This window comes from Thunnus thynnus, chromosome 22, assembly GCF_963924715.1.
Source record: "Thunnus thynnus chromosome 22, fThuThy2.1, whole genome shotgun sequence".
NCBI classification, from domain to species: Eukaryota; Metazoa; Chordata; class Actinopteri; order Scombriformes; family Scombridae; genus Thunnus; species Thunnus thynnus.
In genome coordinates, this window is record NC_089538.1 from 10,297,734 (window position 1) to 10,317,471 (window position 19,738).

Here is a 19,738-nt window from a genome sequence, read left to right on the forward strand (position 1 = left end):
GAAGTGGCAGCGTTGCGCTCACGATGACGGGGTTGAGGAGTCGGAGGGTGCTTCTATCCCTGTCGGCCACAGAACCTCCACCTGCGGTCATGCCTGCCCCAAACTGGAGCACGGGCCGCCCAGTGAAGAAGGAAGGCCGCCAGGCGATGTGGGCCGCCTGGCCGCCGCTAGGTTTATTAGGTATATGCATTCTTATTCCCTCCCTCCCCGAGAGGTGAGTCACAGCTGTGAGCATTGCCGAGAGGCTGCGGGCGCCACTCAGGCTAGTGAGGGCTTTGGCAGGCAAGGCCGTAGTAACAGTAATGGTGCCAGCCGTGCGCCACATAGGCATGTCACAGTGACTATTAGGAAAAGAGATGAGAAGCCGGGGCACCCCTTACTTAGCCAGCTGCTCACCTCCAAACAGAGGCCTGCTCGGTATCGGGCCCACCTACTCCCACCTAAGATAACCCCCTTACCTAGCACTCAGAGAAAATTAGCAGGTAAGAGGTCTGAGAGACCAGTTCAGGCTGTTTCAAAGGTGGAGGAGGAAGAGTTCAGAGGTATCACTGATCTTAGAAACCAAGGGGTAAGTCAGGCTAAAGAGCCTGACTCAGAGCCCCTGTTGTCACCTCTTGCCTTTGACCTAGAAAGCTGGGTTAACCAGCCAGATCCAGGGCTAGATATGGGCTTTGGACTAGAGCTGGGGTGGCCAAACCAGGGGGGCTATGGGGAGGATGTTGACCATGATGATGATGATGATGATGATGGTGTTGATGATGATGACCATGTCACGGGCAGCCCCGCAGCGGTGCTCTCACAGGGCCCACCAAGCCCACTCTTCCCAGATACTAGAATTGCAGAGCCCGCCCCTCCCTGCATCATACAAGGGCAAGGGCACCCACACAGGCAGGCACTCAGCGAGCACCCCGACGACCAGGGCCACCCGTTGTTAGGTAATCATGACTGCATCCCCCCCACTGGCCTTATCTCTGCTCTCTCTTCTCCCTCTCCTGCTCTAACCACTTCCCAGTTTGACTTCACAACTAACCCCTATTCTAATTCGAATCTAACAGTCATTCTGAGGGAATAAACAAAAATGACAACAAACAGCCTGCTAGCCAATGCTTTTTGCTAGTCCCAGAGGCATTCTTTTGAATTTAAATAGAGTGAAATTAAAAAAAAAAAAAGGAGGGGGTGGGAAAAGGGGCGAGCCTTGTCTTGCTACTGTCCGTCCTGTATTCATAAAGTCAACCCTTGAACCATCTTTGGCTGGTGGAGCTGAGTGTGCTGAATATGTACATTTAGTCTCAGAGCCCGGGTGCTGCTCTTTAGCGTCGTGCTACTAAAGCCACGTTCCCTTAGCTGGAGCACAAGTCGGCCAGAGCCTCGGGCAACTGCACAAGCTTCCTTGACTCTCCTTTCTTCCTTCTTTTTTCCCCTCCTCTGCTGTTGGTGCATGCGATTATGACTTTATTGTCCAGGGAGGGGCTCACCCACTGTCATGTGTCTTGTTTGTGGCATCGTCTCTGTATGTCTTTATTCCATTTTGATCTGTTTGTTGTCTTGAGCAGAGTATGTCTGTATCTAGACACCTGTGAAACACGTACCATCACTTCATCCTGCCTCATAGAGTGAACAGTCTATCCTAAGAGAATAAATTGTTAAAACGGGGTCAATCTAAAAAGATATGATTTGTATAGTAGCGTCCATAGAAAGACTTTCTAACCAGGGATGGGTGTTTATGTAGTGATAATTGCATTTAATGAGCCAATTTTAGATTAATTGTTGCAGAATGTGGACCTGTTCTCTTCTGCCATGAGTGTTATACCTAGATCAATAATTACCCATGCTCCTTTGTGTTCTGCAGCCAAACCAACCACCTTGCCACTTCCTTTGACCCCAGAGTCTCCAAAGTAAGTGTGAGAAGTTTTTCCACATTCTTCTAGGCAAAAAGCAACAACAAACTACAGAAAAAAGCAAAGCCAAAGAAAACTATATAGACTAGAATCCAAGTTGAGGCATTCTTGTGACTCATTTCCATTTCTTAGATCACAAAAGCTTTTTTTTTCTTATTTTCACCTGAGAAGTAAAATGTTGCACTTTTTTTTGTCTTTCAGTGACCACAAGGGATCACCGTTTGAGAACAAAACCATTGAACGCACATTAAGTGTGGAGATTGCTGGAACCCCAGGTAAGCACACTTGATTATTTAAAACACATTTATTAAAAAAAAACCCAAAAAACTACTCAATGGAAATTCTCAGTTCCATTTTGTAGCTAGTAATGGGTTAACTCTGGCTTTTCCAACATCTTGATAGTTCCATCACAGTTCAGAGTTCAAGGTGAAGGCATAGGAGAACATTTTTATGTGCCTGAGTATTGATTACGCTTTCCAATCTCCTCAGGGTTTATTAGCAAGCCCCTCCCATACTCCACCAACCCCCCTCTCCTGTTACTTAAGAGTTAATATGCTGTTCCTCTTCCTCTATCAGACCCTAATGCTTTCTGACTGACAGCTTACTTAACCTACACATCATAGGAAAATTGAAATGGCAGTGTTATTGTTTTAATTGGTTTTCCTGTGTAATTCAGTTTTGCCTGTATGATCTGTGTCTTCCTTTTCTTTAAGTCTCCAGACATGTTGGCAATTACATCAGCTGACATGGGACTAATTTTCCAACGTTAAGACTTATATGAAAAGGATGCTGTTTTGTAAATGGAGTCAGTGTGAGGGTTTCAGCGTTATTGACATCATCCTTTTGTGTTATTGAGTTATATGTAACTACATCAGAAGAAAGCTATAGGGAAAAGGTAATTACAAGCTGAAAATTAAGAGAGCATCAGCAAAAGCTGCAGTACTTGGGGTCAACTTTCTCTTTCTCTCTCCGTGCGAACTATATCAGTAATTACCTCTCTTTATTCATTCACCAGATGAATCATCTAAGGTCAATAAAACAAAATGGCTGCCCTTTTGCCTCTTACACTTTGTCATGTTGCACTGGTCCCTTTGGGTATTCATTCACCAGCAGGGGAAATGGTCCCAAATGTACATACCTCATGTCATCCCCCTGCACCTTTTACTACACTCTTGTGAGGGATGGAAATTTGTGGCACATCAGACCCCAAGAGGGTTCCCTCTGTCCTTCTGACCTTGTCGAGGTGCTGTTTAACCCTTTTGTGTAGATAAGCTTTCAGGTTCAAAGGGGATGCCTGTGGAGACCTAAAGAAGGGAAAGAGCAGGGCTGCTTAAGCTCTGGGGCAATCAAGCACAGTTAATATTTCTTCCTGTTTTACTGCACGTGAACGAGTCTATTGACCTGTGGCCTTATCTGGGCACCCGTTATGTTCCACCGCGTCCATTTTACAAGCACATTCAAATAAAGGCCTTCACCTGACTTCACCATCCTGCGCAAATTTCAGATTGAATATTAGCAGGAAAGTCATTAGTCCAGAAAGCTCCAGGTTACTGAGCCCCGTTCCGACTTAGGGATTAGCTTTTCAGTCTTGTGCTGTATGAGACGGATGGATATAGATCCCAGTAAGTGGAGGTGAAAGCTATGTGGTCCGGAGTTACATGTCCTTTGCAGATTTAGAGTAACATTCTCCTACAATGGAGATTATGATGGTGTAACTGATATCCAGATAGAGGTTAGACAGTTAGGCGGTGCCACCTTTTACCTTCAAGGCAGGTCGACAACCTACTGACGGAACTTTCCGTGTACTGGCGCCACTAACAAATTATTTTATGCCTTTATGATGAGTTGTAGTAGTACTGATTACTGTTTTATAGATAGAGAGATAAATTTAATTATCAGTTGAACATAGACCTGTACAATTTGTACTGAGTCAAAAACTGTTTAGCACCAACTAATGTCAACTTTTAGACTGTTGGCTGTATGTCCTATTGACACTTCCCAGAGAGGTACAGCAAAGCTACAACAGGCACTGAGGCCCCCTGGGATTTGACTGTTCAGGGCCTAATCTCTGCCAGGCTAATAGATTTACCCTGTGCTGCCATGTTGTCTTTAATTACTGTATCTCATGACACTGGGGTGGTCTGTGTGTTGCTATTTGCATGGCTTACCGCCGGATCAACTCTTTAAGCCCGGAGCTGTTATTCGCTCCGAGGTCTCCTCACAATTTACAGCTGGACTAGAAAAAATATTATAAAGCCCTCCTCTTTCTCTCTGTCTTGCTCCCTTGCTCCATCGTTTTCTCTCCGGCGGCTACATAATTGGTGTTTGCGTCTGCGGATCATCCATCACTAGCAAGTTTGACTGAGAGGCGCATATTTATCTAATTCTGATTTATTTCACCCCCATCGCTAATGGCTCCTAGTTTATGACCCCACATGCGCATTGTTTTGGACACATGGCGCTTCATTGGTGAAACAGAAGTTCCTCAGGCATTGTGTAGCACCCCCTCTCTCTTCTTTTCATAGCTCATTTCATTGGCATAATGCATATATATATGTCTATATCACTATCAGAACTGAGATCATGAAGAGAAAGAGGGAAGAAAAAGGAGGAAAAGAGGGGAATATGGGCTTGCAGTCCTACTTACAGACACATCCAGATAATAAATAGGATGATAAGTCGTTGGATCAGGCATTCCAAACACAGCAAGTGGTTTCAGAAACTCGCATATTTATGCATCAGGCTCCTGCACTCTCTTTGTCAAGCTGTCTTTCCGGTGCATACTCTAATGCTGGATTTGATACTAATAGCTGTCATTTGGTGCAATTCACCAGCAAGGGAAGAATGATGTGCATTATAAGAAAGGCAAAGAAGAGGGGAGAGCGTAGGTATTTCAAAGTGCCTGAGTTTGACTCCAGTGAGAGACTGTTAGTGACGTGTGTGTGTGTGTGTGTATGTATGTGTGTGTGTGTGGGCACATTTCTTCGGTGCAAGACAGGAACAGGAAAAGATGCTGAGAAATGGAAAGGGATACAAGATACAAGACTAAAGGAGAGGGGGGAAAGAGAGAATGAGAGTAATGGTGGCGGCTGTTTGTGTGAGTGCATTAACAATGCTATAAAGTGGGCTCATCTCAGGACTTCCCATATAACTGCCATCTGTCTGGTTATAAATCTGTAGGAGGTGGGGGAAGAGATGGGAGGGCACAAGCAGTAGTGACATGCCATCTGAGAAGAATGACAACCCATTTGCCAGTAATCCCTGTGCTTCCATTACATAGCATACATCCCGCAATGGCAACATCACCAGACACACCAATGTGTACATTAAGAGTAGTTAGAGCATCATGTCAGTAACTGTTCTTTCAAAAAAGAAGGCTGTCCAGTGCCGACATATGCATGAGGCAAACAGAGATATTATACATGCACTGTAATTATTTTCATCAGATGCAATACATGTGTTTGTGTTGTTATTTTTTTTCATGAAAAGAGATCTTTCCAAGGTCAGAGAGGAAGGGGATGGCAAGTCATCCATATTACAGCACTACCATATTAAGTTACATCAAGCATTACATTAATCTGTCAAGATCGTAATAAAATAGAGATCAGGATTAGTCCAAGTGAAAGTGAATATTTTAATCAGGCATGTATCTGTGTCCACTGTCCATAAACTGACCTGGGAATTTATAGATAAGTGGGGGTAGGTGGGAATGGGGGATGTTTGGGGAGGTTTGAATTATGATTCCCATTTTATTGCCCCCATTCCTACCACCAACTTCTGTCTCTCCCTCCCTCTCTAGGTCTGACACCACCTACCACGCCCCCACACAAAGCCAGTCAAGAGAATCCTTTCAAAGCATCGCTCAAAACCAAGTTGTCTTCATGTTCCTCCTCGGCCTTGGCATGCAAAAGAGCCAGGCTGAGCGAGTTGGGCCCCGGCGCTCTGGCCCCGGCCCCAGGTGCCTCAGGCGGGGGCCCCACCAGGAAGGGTCCCGAACAGACTGAGCTATATGCCCAGCTGAGCAAAGCGTCCACCGCCCTCCCTTACTCCATCACCCAACAAACAGTGGAGGGCAGCCTTGAGGAGCATCGCAGCACTAGCAACAATAAGCGTGTGGCGCCCCGTGGCTACAGTGACCATGACTATTGCCAGGCGTCAGCTAGCACAAAGAAGGACGGCGGCACAGCCACTGTTACCATGACTACAGCAGCGGAAATGACGGTCACCCCAGGTGCCACTGCTGCTCCCGTGCCTGCTGCAGGCACAGTGGAGGACAGGCATGTCGAATGTAAGGACTCAGCCATGCCACTGTCCTCTTCATTATCTTCATCTTCTTGTTCTCCATCATCAGCTTCATCTGGTCCTTTGGCTAAGCAGCAGAATTTTGCCTCTGTGGATGGAGAAGCAGCCCACGTCCAGGGGTTAGGAAAGCAGACCCTGACACAAACCACCCAGATGACCTCACAAGAGGCCATTGCTGATAGGGACCAACAACACCCTTCTGCCATCAGCCGGAAGCCCCTGTGCGACCAGGAAATCAGAGCAGAACTCAACAAGCACTTCGGCCACCCCTTAAAAGCCCTGTACAGCAAGGATGGCCAGCAGAGAGAACCAGGCAGCAAACCAAACAAGGCTGCAGCCCCTCAGTACCTTGAAGAGGGAGAGGGTGACTACTACTCCCAGAGGCTGTCTGGATCAAGCTACCTGCACCCAGGGTTCCTGCCCCTCCACGATGAGCTAGAGCTGGGTGAAGGCCGTGAGAGTCGTTTCCTTTATCCGTGGGAGGGCACCCCTCTGGACCTACTCTTTGACTGCCCCCCCTGCTCTCCCTCCTGTTCCCCACCATCCAGCTGCTCCCCTTCACGAGGCTCCGTCTCCCCACCTTCTTCCCTCCTTCTCTCGCCCAGCAGGCCTTTCTGCTGGACCAGCAGCGGGTCCCGCTCCCGTTCTCGTTCCCACTCTGGCTCCCGCAGCTCCTCTTCACACTACCGGAGGCGCTCCCTCTCCACCTCACCTGACAGACGCCCCTCCTCCTGGTAAGTCATCTCACAAACCCACTCATACACACACACACACACACTCCCGCTTCCTTTGGCTGAACCTTGGCTGCTCCCCACCCATGCAGTTTAAACAGGGCTTGGAGCTGGCAGGGGGTCTAGCTTAGGAGTGTAAAACAGGCCTGATCAGTTGTCAGAGCTGGTATCAGACAGGATAGACCCTTGAGACTCTTAGCATGGGTTCTTGACCTCCTGCTAGTCTATGCCTTGTGTGGACTAAAAGCAGGATAGATTTGTCATGTCTTACACAGAGATTTAACAGGTGAAAGAGGGGTTGAATGGATTCTTACCAAATTGTCTGCAGTTGTTATACTAACCAAAGTCTGATGATTAAACCATTTCTCTGAACTGACAATGGAAAAAAAGATTGGTTGGTTGGTTGAATGGTGTGGTCTCCTCAAAACAACACTCGATGGAAAAAAAAAAGAACATGAAAGGTGCCAGAGGCACTGGACTTTTGAACAGTATGAGTTTTCATCTCTAGGCAGGGAGTTTTATTTGAGTGTCTTCCTAACATTCACCCCCCCCTCCTCACTCACTCCCTCGCAAGCTCCTTTTTTTTTTTTTTTTTTTTGTTTGATGCTGGGGCTATTGTTTTAAGCGGCAGCTGTTGTTTTTACTGAGTGGCAAACCCTCCTCTTTTACATCCCCAGAGATGAAAGCCAAATCCAGGCTGTGGGAATGTAGTCTCAAAACCCCTCTCAGAAGAGACTCCTATCATCATAGCTCTGTGTGAGAACTACATTTCCCATGCTTCCCTTTGATCAGAGCCAAGGGGGTTTCTTTTGGGTTTTTTTGGTAGAAGAACAGAGGCAAACCATAGTTACTGAGATGGTTCTGAGTAAATTCAGTTTGTCAGTAGTAGTTCATTGAGTGCCTTGCAGAGTCGGACTCCACTGCAGTGACTCAGTTTGTTTGCCTGATTACTTAAAGGTCAGTTTACTCCACAGAGCCAATAGAATCACTTTATTCTGTTCGGTCCCTTGTTCTTTGCGCTACACCAACTTGTTCACACATTTATACAGTAATAGTCCCAAGACATTCGATCACAATCTGACACTGACAAGCTTTCTGAAAATGCTGGGTAGGGATTTGAGTTTTGAGAGTGACAGAACAAGAAGCTTGTTATATTTTCATGCAAGAAAAGATAAACAGAATTTCAGCAAAATAACTCTGAAAATCCCTCATCTGTGTTTCAAGTTTCACAGTGTAAGATCCTTGATCTTACCAAACTGGCATTCTTTTGCTTCACTGAGCTTCCCAAACTTCTCTCCCTCCATAATTCAGGTCTTCCTTTTTCTTCGGCAACACTTCAATAATGAAGCATCCATAGCTTAAGGAGTGAAGGGGTACAACAAGCTCTATAGTCAGGCCACTAGGGTCTACAGTATTGACCATTTTCTCATACAACATAGATAGCAGCTTCGTGTACAGTATACGCAATCTCAGGTGTGTAAAAAAACGCTGCAGAAAATCATGCACACTTTCTGTGGCCATGGGTTAGTTTAGGCCAGGAGAATTTAAATTGCTTTTATCTGGAATTAACCCAGTTTCTAACATCTAAGTGGCTCTTGTGAAAAAGTTAATTTGGTTCCCAAAGCCAAGAACAAATTAACCAACGTGTCACAAGTTAACAATGTAAGTGTAAGTTAAAAGTATGTCGTACGATGCTTGAACTTTTTTTATGCCTCCGCACTGGCGACAGCCATGGCCATGTTTTCGGGTTGTTCGTCTGTTTCATTCTCTCGTGAACGCAATATCTCAGGAACGCCTCGAGGGAATTTCTTCAAATTTGGCTCTAACGTCCACTTGGACTCGAGGATGAACTCATTAGATTTTGGTGATCAAAGGTCAAAGGTCAAGGCCACTGTGTCCTCACGTCCGTCCCAATCTCGTGAACACAATATCTCAGGAGCGCCTGGAGGGAATTTCATTACATCTGGCACAAACGTCCACTTGGACTCAAGGATGAACTGATTAGAATTTGGTGGTCAAAGGTCAAGGTGACTGTGGCCTCACAAAACACGTTTTTTACCATAACTCAAGAATTCATATGCTATTTATGACAAAGTTTCATAATAATAATAAAATAAAGATAAATAAATATAATAAATAATAGATATATAATCAAATAAGATAAAATGATGAAGTGATGACATTTTATTTCCAAAAGGTGAAAGGTCAACTTCAATGTGACATCATGATGTTCTGCAAAAACACTTTTCTGGCTGTTATTCAACACCATAACTGAGGAACAGAAGGGGAGCTTGTGACCATATTTCATATTTGGTTGGATACTGAATGGGTGATACTAATCTTGGTTGTCCACCTTGAGACTGTGGTGATTGTTCTTCTGTTCTGCCATGTTGAAGATGAGTGTGAAGCATCCACGTTTTAGAATTTATAGCTTCTTTGCGGTAACATCCATATCTGAAGCTTTGTCTACTGTCATGGCTACAACTTTGGAAAATAAAGTTAATACATTTTATTAAATTTTATTAAATTCTTTCAAAGATGTAAACTGCAACTTTACTGGTTGGCGGAGGAATATAACCACTAGGCGGTATTTCTAGTTTTCCTAGGTGTTGCTAAAAATAATAATTTCATATTTAACATTTTCTGTTTTTTCCCTCAGGTCTCGTCACAACACAGATTCAAGCACTTTTCGTTCCAGGACTCATAAGAGCCCCCACCCTCAGTCTCGATCTCCTCTCAGCCGCAGGCCAAGGTGATTATTTAAAATGAATTATTTAACCTACAGTTTTTTGTGTGCTATTAACCTTTTTAAGTTGCGCACTGCATGTTAGGACAAATGTTTATTCTTAGCAACTGCGTGGCAAAATTCAAAAGACATCATAATGGTATGCAAGGATGATAGTTATAAAAAAAAAGAAAAAAACAAGCAGTCACCATAGATAAATGAAGTAAAAGAAACTTTTCCCTGTCACCACTCACAGCGATTTCTGTGCGATTCCCTTTTCACATCAAGACAGATGCCTTCTTGTGGTCTGTCCCCTCCACATGGGGGCCATGTGACAAATATTCAGGGCAAATATGTTTAATTGATTATATTTTATTGGACTAGTGACAGAAGAATCCTGAATCATACTGATGCGCATTAATACTTCACTCTTGAGTTGATGCTCCCAGCTGTGTAATGACACTTATTCAACATAGTGCCTGTGTAGTTTTCCATGAACCACTGCAGAGGGGACCATTTCATATGCAGAGAAGTATTGGCACAGTACAGAGAGAGGGAGGGAGAGAGGGAGACTGACACCATCTCAGTGCTCCGAGCTGATTTGGCACCCACGTGCCTAATGACACCCGACAAGCCAGAGAGTCGCTCATCAGTCGAAAACTTAACGGACACATCTTGTGCTAGTCTGGGGTGGGGGAGAAAGTTGCACTTTCCTTCTTGATGAAGCCCTAACTAAGCAGAAAGTAATGACATGTGAAGTTGTGCTGACAGTTGCAGCTGCCTGGCTCCCCAACCGCGCTGCTCGCCGGCACTCCCGCGGGCCTATCCTGCGGGCTCCGTAATCATAGCGATGGTGAAGAGACATCTTATTAACATGTCCATTTCCTTTCCTTTGCAACCCCCTTCTCAACCATCAGTGATGAGAAAACAGGGGACTACTCCTTGGTGAATACCGGCAATATTTCTGCATAGACGTCAACAGGAAGGGTGAATTTAGAGGACAAGCGAGGACAGCGATGTCACAAGTATCTTTTTCTCCACAGGTATGACAGCTATGAGGAGTACCAGCACGAGAGGCTGAAGAGGGAGGAGTACCGCCGGGACTACGAGAAGCGGGAGTTCGAAAGGGCCGAGCAGAGAGAGAGGCAAAAGCAAAAAGCAATAGTGAGTCAACTGACATAACTGCCATCTCGTTTCCTCTATCGCCCTGTTTTTTGCTCTCTGTGCTTGACTTCACGTCTTTCTTGCCGACACTGATAAAAGACCACATGCAATCACTGCTATAGCACATGTACAAAATGCTGCAAACGCACATAAACCTCCCACAGACACACACACACACACACACACACACACACACACACACACATTACTTTGAATGAGACAGCCTCCAGCCCAGTGCCATGTGCCATAGTCTCTCCACTGAAAGAATACATACAAAGTGAGTTCCTGAATGATTCAGGCGACAGGCCCTTCCTCTTTATCTCTGGGTTGTGTATTTTTAACGTCTCTGTCGTCTGGAAACACTGTCGACTCTTATTAATCACACCACAGGGGTAAAATGTTAAAATAGTGGAAAACAGAAACTAGGAGAGCAAGACGGGGACAGGACAAAAAAGGAAACGGCCACTGATTCTCTTGAGCTCTTTTTCTTTATCTATTTCAAAATTCAGCCTGATGCAGTGAATATCGCATTTCTTCCATATCTCTGTTCTCCTTGTCTCAGTGTGAAATTACTCAGGTTTCCAGTGGGGTAGCACTACTACCACCCGTTGATAAAGCACACATTAAATGATGCAGTAATGCAAACGCGGTTTGGCGTGCATGCATTTTCAGAGCTGGAGAGACAAACAATTACGAGCAGTAAAGCTCAAGCTGTCAAACAAGGTTTGGGAGGCCAGAGATGTGAAAGCATCTCTTTCTGTCTTTCTGTCTCTCTCGGTCTGTTTTTGCCTCATTCTCTCACTCACTCACACACCCACACACACAGGCAGCCCTCAGGGTGCCATCAAGAAAAGACCGCCTATTTATCAGTTGTCAGCAACTAAACCGCTAATTCAGCAAATACTTTTTTGTCTCAAACAGTATGTAAGCATTAAAGAGAGTGGAAAAAGCATAAAAACAGTCATCTGTAGTTAATTTGTATTTTTCCCGGCTTCTCTTTATAAGTCTGACAGGGCAAAGGTGAACTTTGAGTTTATCACCAGGCAACTGATTTACATACAGTATATGTTACTACTACCCTCAAGACAGCATTCAAAATTCCAATGGGCCTCAATGGACTTGCCCCAGTAATGGATGAAGTAAATGAATGAATAAATAAATAATACTAGTGATACACTACAGCCCCAGGCTTGTGCTGTGTTATATGATTAGCAGATGCAATTAAACTACTCAAAAGCTATAATTGCAGCCTGGTGCAGTTTGTTCCTAAATTATTCTGCTGTGACCCCCTTGTCCTCTAAGGTTCAAGGAAATCTATGTTTTTTTGCCCTGTGCTTCACTGCTAATGCTCCCTCTCTCTTGTATATGAATATAATGTATATCTTTATAACATTAATAGACCTCTCAGTAAGCAACTCTGCATACTTTACTGTGTAATGTAAATGTAACTTTGAGGTTAGGGAAAAAACAGGCTTTTCTGATATATAGCTGAGTCACCCCAGAGCTTTATTTTTAGACTTCATGAAAGAAGAAGCAGCCCCAAACTCAAGACATGGCATCATTTGATAAAAATCACTCTCCTTCTGGTTGATGAGTTGCAGAGAGAAAGAGGAATTGTGGTGCCAAGACAGATTGAAGGCACTTCCAAACTGCAACTCTATCAGATAAGAGGAAGTCAGCTGAACCAATCACAGAGGAACACAACAGACAGCCAGGATAGAGGGACAAAAACAGGGGCACAAAGTCAGACCCAGTATCCACAGGAGTGATCAAGACCAATTCATTAGGGCTCGGTGAAGAAAGAGTGGGGGGGGAAAAGGAAAAACAGACTCCCCCTTTTAATCTCCTTCCTCCACTCTGTCTTTCCTCTTAACGAGCAGGAGGAGAGACGGGTGGTGTACGTGGGGCGACTGAGGTCCGACTGCACCCGGACAGAGTTGAAGCGCCGCTTTGAAGTCTTTGGCGAAATTGAAGAATGTGCAGTGAACTTGAGGGACGATGGGTAAGGCCCCAGGACTTTCTGTGCATGTGTGCGTGTGTGTGCTTCTATATAGCAGCTGGGTATTAGTGTAGAGGGATAGGAAACATTTTAAGCATTTTTTTCTCTCTGGTTTTGATGTAATAGACAAAAATCTTCTGCTGTAACTGTGGAATTTTGAGCAAAGGCAAGTGTTAAGGTTTAAGACAAAGACAGAGCTTTTGCAGTCTCAGAGCATCTCTTGATCCATCTATTTCTAGGCCTAAGGAGCCCCACAGATACACTTTTATTGATTCTCTTTTGCATATAAATAGCATGATCTTCATCTAAGACAAGGCCCTCTGTTCAGTTATTGTTACCCCACAGCACTACTCTGACATATCATTTTCTATTCTTGACCAGGGACAATTTTGGCTTCATCACGTACCGCTACACTTGTGACGCCTTTGCCGCCCTTGAGAACGGACACACCTTACGCAGGTCAAACGAGCCTCAGTTCGAGCTGTGCTTTGGCGGACAAAAGCAGTTCTGCAAATCACATTACACAGACTTGGGTAAGTGCAGCTTTGTTGTTCTCTCCATCAGCCCCCTGCAGTCATGCAGTATATTTGCGTGGCTGGAAGGACTGACAGTGAAAAGAGGGAAAGGGAAAAGGAGGGGGAATAATACAGCTTGAGTGATGCTTCCAGATCAAAAGAGACCCATCTCAGTGCTAGTAACCATTCCTACAGCCATGAATGTGTCCATCAGGCATTTGTGGCTCAAAAGGGCAAACAGAGTTCAGAGGTCAGCCCGTGAACATGCTGAGAATAGAGCTCCATTTCTTCCCTGCTAGTAGCTGTAGTATCTCCAGGAAAACAAGACAGACCCCATTACTCACGTGGACATTGGATGCTTGTTTCTACTTTGTTGATATGAAAAGCAAGGCATTAGGGAGAAAGATAGCACTTAAAAGCGTGTGTGCCGCTGTACACAAGGTGTGTTTTCATGTTCTCTTTGCTCGATATATGCGTGCGTGGGTGTGAGAATCATTTTAAGTGCATAGAGGAGGGAGGAGTAGAGATGAAATTACAAGGAGAAAGACGTGGTAGGAGAACAAGAGGAGATGAGGTGAGGAAGAGGAAGGTGGGAGCAAGGTTAAGTCCCAGCAACCTCCCCCATCCCTCCAGAGTCTCCAGAGTGAGGTTCCATCTGTTGCCAGCTGTTGCAGCGTTGATCTAGGCAGAGCTTCCATGTGTCACGTAGGGGCCAGTCATTTAAATAGAGGGATGGGCCACTGTAGGAGCATACCTACTTATGCATGCCTACTGCCTTTGTTGGAAGTCTGGGGGTCGTGGTAGACTGTACAGTATAGCAGAATTCATATAATCTAAGTGATTCCTCTGAGTGAAAGTGCATATATGTAGGATAGGTATGTATATAGCTCCTATACTGGTCTGACGCATGAATCTGAGACGTATCTGAACTCAAATGGATGTAGCTGAGCGTTGAATGACGCATTTGATAAATAATGCAAGCTATCAATGAAATCAAGGCTTTTTCCATCTGGCATGATGCCCCACTTTTGACATGCAAAAATAAAAAGGTTCTTTCTTCTCTTCTGTTAGTAGCACAATAATAAAAGTGTCGATAATTGAGCAGCCACATTCAAACTTAAGGGACAAATGCTCCATTATGTTAAGTGTTGCACAGCCACAAAAGATCATCTTTTCCATTTAATGATGACATATAAGATAGGTATTGACTGTTGCCTCTGCAGCTAGTTTTCCTCTGACATTTATTTACCAGCAATATGGGAGGTCAAAAATGTATAATGCACCACTACAAGAGGGTCAATGGGTCACTTGAGAGAAGAAGAGCACTTTCCTCAATAAATGAAGCGGTTACTATACATTTTCAAAGCACATGCTGGAAGCCATGAGCTTTTTAAAAGAGGACATGATGAGAAATTGACACACAGAAACAGTTGCTAATCCTAAAGCCTTGAGGATAGACATTATACCAAGATTGACTAATCAGTCTACTGAAATGGAAAGGCCTTCATTCGACCGCCTCTTTGTCAGGATCGGGCTATTTTGGTCGTCCCCATACTGATAGCACAGGATAAAGAGATTGAGAGGAAGGGAGATTCTTATAATAGTGTGGTATCCAAACCTCTCTCTGTCTTCTCAATCTTGTTGGCTCTCACTTCTTTTTTTTTGTTTTCGGAGACACTGTCCATTAGTTTTAAGTAGAGCGCCGGGGTATTTTTCATCCCTCAAGGTGCGCAGTGTGACAAAATCCAGCCCTTGGCCATTGCATTAGATCACGACTGGCATCTCCTAGCTGCCATGGTCATTCCCATTTCTCAAAGCTCTTGGAGTGTGCTGCTGGGCCCTTTGGGGGCCCCATTTGTGAAGCTGTCTGTTGGCAGAGATAAGATACTCTTTATGTATTATCAGGTTGATCAGGAAAAATAGGACACAAGAGACGGAGAGACAGAAGGATACGCTTTCACATCTATGGCCTCTTTGTACTTTTGTACGTTTGTCATCCTTCAATAACTGAAATTGTTGGTTGTAATTAATTGGTTTTTGTATAAACAATTTCTTGTGCTTTGCGCTAAAGTCTGGCCCAGGACATACAATATGTAGTGCATTATTCTCTATGTACGATGCCCTACACGCCAAAAAGTCAACTTTGACAGGGAACACATCGTTTGGTTTTAGGGAAGATGCAGTTCTAAACACGCCCAAACTTCAAGCAATAGTACAACATTTTGGGAAATACGCTTACATGCTTACTTAGACAAGGAGATTGATACCACTCTCATATTTGTGTTCTCTCATATAAAGCCTTTTGTCACAGGTTAGATGTTTCTTGGTGTTTTACAGTCTTTGTGCTAAACTATGCTAGCAGCTAGCGAGAAGCTACAGCTGTCATCTGGCTCGAGCTTCATTTACCATACAGATGTTAGTGTGGTATCAATCTTATCTCACTCTTGGCAAGAAAGCAAAAAAAAACTATTCCTTTAACAGCTTATTTAACACACATGACTGAGCAATAATGGTGAAAAGGCAGAATATTCTGTGAGCTCTGACCATTCGTTTTCTAAGAATACAAAGGTGAACGTCGTCCTTTATGAACATTTTTAAAGAAATCATGCTTTGCACAACTCTGACCACAATTCAACTTGCCCCCCTTTCAGACTCCCATTCTGACGACTTTGATCCAGCCTCCACAAAAAGCAAGTATGACTCCATGGATTTTGACAGCTTGCTGAGGGAGGCCCAGCGCAGCCTGAGAAGGTAACCAGTTCAATGGCACCTGCCGTCTGTCACAAAGAGGGACTTCTTATACCTCACTGTTGTTTCTCGCTCCTTTGACGACGAGACCACAAGAAGTTTTACACTCTATGTCATAGAGTATATAAGAATAAGTCTATAGACCTATATCAATATAAATGAATATATCAAAAATAAAGTTTACATGAACATAGCTGCTGAAGAGCTGGGAAGAGACTTTGCATTCTGGAAAAGCCAGTGAACCCTCAGAACCTGGTGCACAGGTTTGGTGCACTCTACTGCTGTACAACCATCAGTGAAAGAAGAAAAAAAAACTTTCATATTTTTTTTTCTCCAAGCACTACAATGCCCACAATTCTTTGGGGGTGAAGACATGCAGCTTGTTCAGCCAGATTTGTTTTTCTTTTGCTGTTGATTTTCTTTCTTCTTTCTTTTAAATCTGGTGTTTGGATCTGGTGTTACATTACAAACAAGAGTATAGGGAATTGTATCTTGGAAGTAAAATTCTCAAGGTAACATTGTTGTCTACATTTTAAGGAGAAATGTAGCTGTGTATTTACAAATACTATAAAAAGGAATATTTTTATTTTATGTACATATCGGATAAAGTTCTTTATTTGTTACAGCTATGCACTGTAAAACGCAGCCTTTTTTAAAAATGAGGAGAAAATTTCTTAATTCAGAATGTCGATCTGTAGTAATTACAATACTGTAAAACATATTGTACACCTACATGATGTTTTGAAGACATGCTATGATTGTAAAAAAAGAAAAAAGATGTGTGCGATTGCTCATTTTGAGGGAGCATGTGAAGAAACGTTTTTAAGTTATTTTGTTTGGGAAAAAACAGTCAACCATGTATAGTTTTCTCTGTTTATAAAGTTTCTCAATCAGTGTTTTTGCTTATACAACCAGTGTAAAATGCATTTTTAACGTGTTTTTCATGATTGTAAAAAAAGGTACCCCATTTTTTATTAATGATTTCTGAAGCAATCAGTATATAAATACAACACGGTTTGATTTTATTGCTTTGTATGGTTCTCGTTTTGATTACCTTCAGTGAGAGATAATAATGCATTCAAATCTTTTCAATCAGTACAAACACATATTTATCTATTTATTTTAATATTTGAATCAAAAATATTTATGGGCTCCATTTTACATGGCGTACCTCATGAAATTTATTTGCTATTTATGTTGTTATTTGATTTTTTTTTTTGTTATTTAACTTACAATCACTAGACAGGGTGTACAATAAATGGTTTGGTGGGGATAATATTACCTTCTATGCCTTTCTGAAACAATCAGAACATTCAGCTAATCACTCCAGCAGTCAGCCCCCTCTTCAGATGTGCCGCTCATCATTTTAGTGATTTCTGTCTCCACTATCAGTCAGATCGGCAGCACGTCGCTGGTTTTTCTTTTTTCCTCACAAAAGCAGAACATGAAGCAATAAAATGATTTTGCAGGAATTTTCTTGTACCACTGTAAACACTTTTGTCATTGCTCCACTCACGCTTGATTATGTGAATGCCAAACAAAAGTTTACAATTTCCTTTCCTGAATTTTTTAAAGATCTTGTATTTGATGTACAAAATATATATATACAATGATGATACTACTAATATTCTTCACAATAATTACAAGATGATTAATAATAATAACAATGATAATAATATAAATGAAAGAAAAAACTATATAAAAAGCAATAAATTATTTTTCAGAGTTGTATTTTAGCTCCTATTGTTGTGTGATTTTTGGACTTGACCCATTACCCAGTCGCTGGTAGCTAGGATGACTCCATTCCAGTATCTTGGCATTTCATCACCGTGACATTACCCTGTGCGGTAAATACTTGAATGTCCCCTCTCCCACCTGCTCTTCCCTTTAAGATGTAATTGAGTCTATGTAATTTGTAATGCACGCATTACCTTGTGACATCTGTGCAAAACGTGACTGACTCTTAACTTCAACCTGTGTGTAAAATGTGTCGAGTTGAAACTGTTTGTTGTGTAGTGCATGGCTATTACAGGATGGCAGTCGGTACAGTATATACCACTTTGGATATCTGCCCCTCAGCTGTCTTAACTGGCAGATTTTAAATGACATTCTATAAGCCTAGAGAAAACTACTCAACAATGTATCGCATGCCGCACCACTTTCCATTACCACCCGCCCCTCCACCCCCACTCACAGTCCAGATATCACAGCACCGTCGACATGACATAAAAGGTAACCTTGCGGTTTCTGGTTCAATTAATATCCCGTTTCTAGCGAGAGCCAAGTAATGAGAGAACCAGCTTCCATCACGGGAAGGAAAAATCTTTTGTATGAAAGCTTTGCTGATCACAGGCTTTCTTTCATGGAGTTTGACTGTGGAGACAAGAAACGGCAAATTTTTATGATGCAAAGAGGCAAAAATTGGTCGAGGGAAGGATTTAAAAAAAAAAAACCCTTTACCTGTGTTTTATGACATTGTTTTACTTTTTTGCTGTCTGTATAGCGTTTGGGTAATGGTGTCGTGTCCCATTTGATAGATGTGGCTTTAATCATTGTAATAAAAAAATGCTTTGTAAATTGCCTAGAGTAGCAATATATTATAACACCTTATGGTTCAAATTTCAACTGTGGCAGACTTTTTAATAATGTGACCTATTGAGGACTTTGCCACTGCTTAAACGTTTGTTCGGTAATCATGTTTCTTTTGGAAGGACAATATGTGTATGAGCCTATGTATGTATGAGTGAGTTTGTGATTTTAGGTGAGTGTGTGTGTGCGTGCGTGCGTGTGTGTGCGTGCTCATGCGTGCGTGTGTGTATATGTGGGTGTGTGTGGGTGTTTGGGGGGAGGGGGGATCGCTATGGGTTGTTACCTGTTTGTGTCCTATCCACGTTGCCTTCTGCCAAGTCCTTACCAATGCCTTTGTGGTTCTACCTATTGTACAACTTTCTTGTGAATTTTATTTTTTATGTGCAATTCTCATCAGCCTCACCATGCCAATAAAGGGAAATGTGTTTGAAAAAAAAAAGGATCTTTCTTTCCTTATTATCTTCTCTTTCCTGTGATGAATGTCCCGTCATCAAGCGCTGTTGTACCACTTTCACTTAGCGCTCTGGAGTGATTATGATTTGTGCTCTCTCTGATTACTACTGTACCAAGGAGACATCCTTTAAGTTTTTAAATGGCAGATTTAAAAAAAAAAAAAGTTATGAAAACACTTCATGTTGTAAATGCGGATTCACAATAAATCCATCATCCCTCCCTCGTGCGCTGATATATCAAAGTGTTGAATGAAAGCTGACTGACGCAGGAGAAATGACACGAGCCCATCCTCGGCACATCTGTCTCTCTCTGAAGTTTCCTCCCTGATAAAGAAACTCAGCTTAATTCAGAGCAACTTCCCTCTTTGATATTCATATCACCTGGGAGAGAACATTGTAGTCTTTGTCTGTGTCCACAACTTGACTCCACACCATGAGTCTGCAAGTTAATTAAAAAGTTGGGGGGAACAATTTCATTAACAGGATGGAGAGCTATAGTGAGTTGATGGTGTGCTTGATATTCAATGGGGCTTCATTATGACTATAACAACCCCGTTTTTTTTCTTAACACACACTCACACACGCACACACACACACACACATCTTTGCCTAGGA

The 19,738-nt window shown here is 43.0% G+C and overlaps 1 protein-coding gene across 1 annotated transcript in view; it reads left to right on the plus strand.

Annotated features, from left to right (window-relative positions):
* ppargc1a (peroxisome proliferator-activated receptor gamma, coactivator 1 alpha) overlaps window positions 1-19,092 on the plus strand; it is a 45,115-nt gene extending 26,023 nt beyond the window's left edge. Inside the window, exons 6-14 of the mRNA XM_067580469.1 lie at window positions 969-1,011; window positions 1,815-1,895; window positions 2,100-2,173; window positions 5,698-6,934; window positions 9,591-9,683; window positions 10,700-10,820; window positions 12,701-12,822; window positions 13,201-13,352; window positions 15,986-19,092. Of these exons, the coding sequence (XP_067436570.1) occupies window positions 969-1,011; window positions 1,815-1,895; window positions 2,100-2,173; window positions 5,698-6,934; window positions 9,591-9,683; window positions 10,700-10,820; window positions 12,701-12,822; window positions 13,201-13,352; window positions 15,986-16,089 (2,027 nt within the window). The 3' untranslated portion in view covers window positions 16,090-19,092. The remainder of the gene's footprint in view (window positions 1-968; window positions 1,012-1,814; window positions 1,896-2,099; window positions 2,174-5,697; window positions 6,935-9,590; window positions 9,684-10,699; window positions 10,821-12,700; window positions 12,823-13,200; window positions 13,353-15,985) is intronic.
* The last annotated feature ends 646 nt before the right edge of the window (window positions 19,093-19,738 follow it).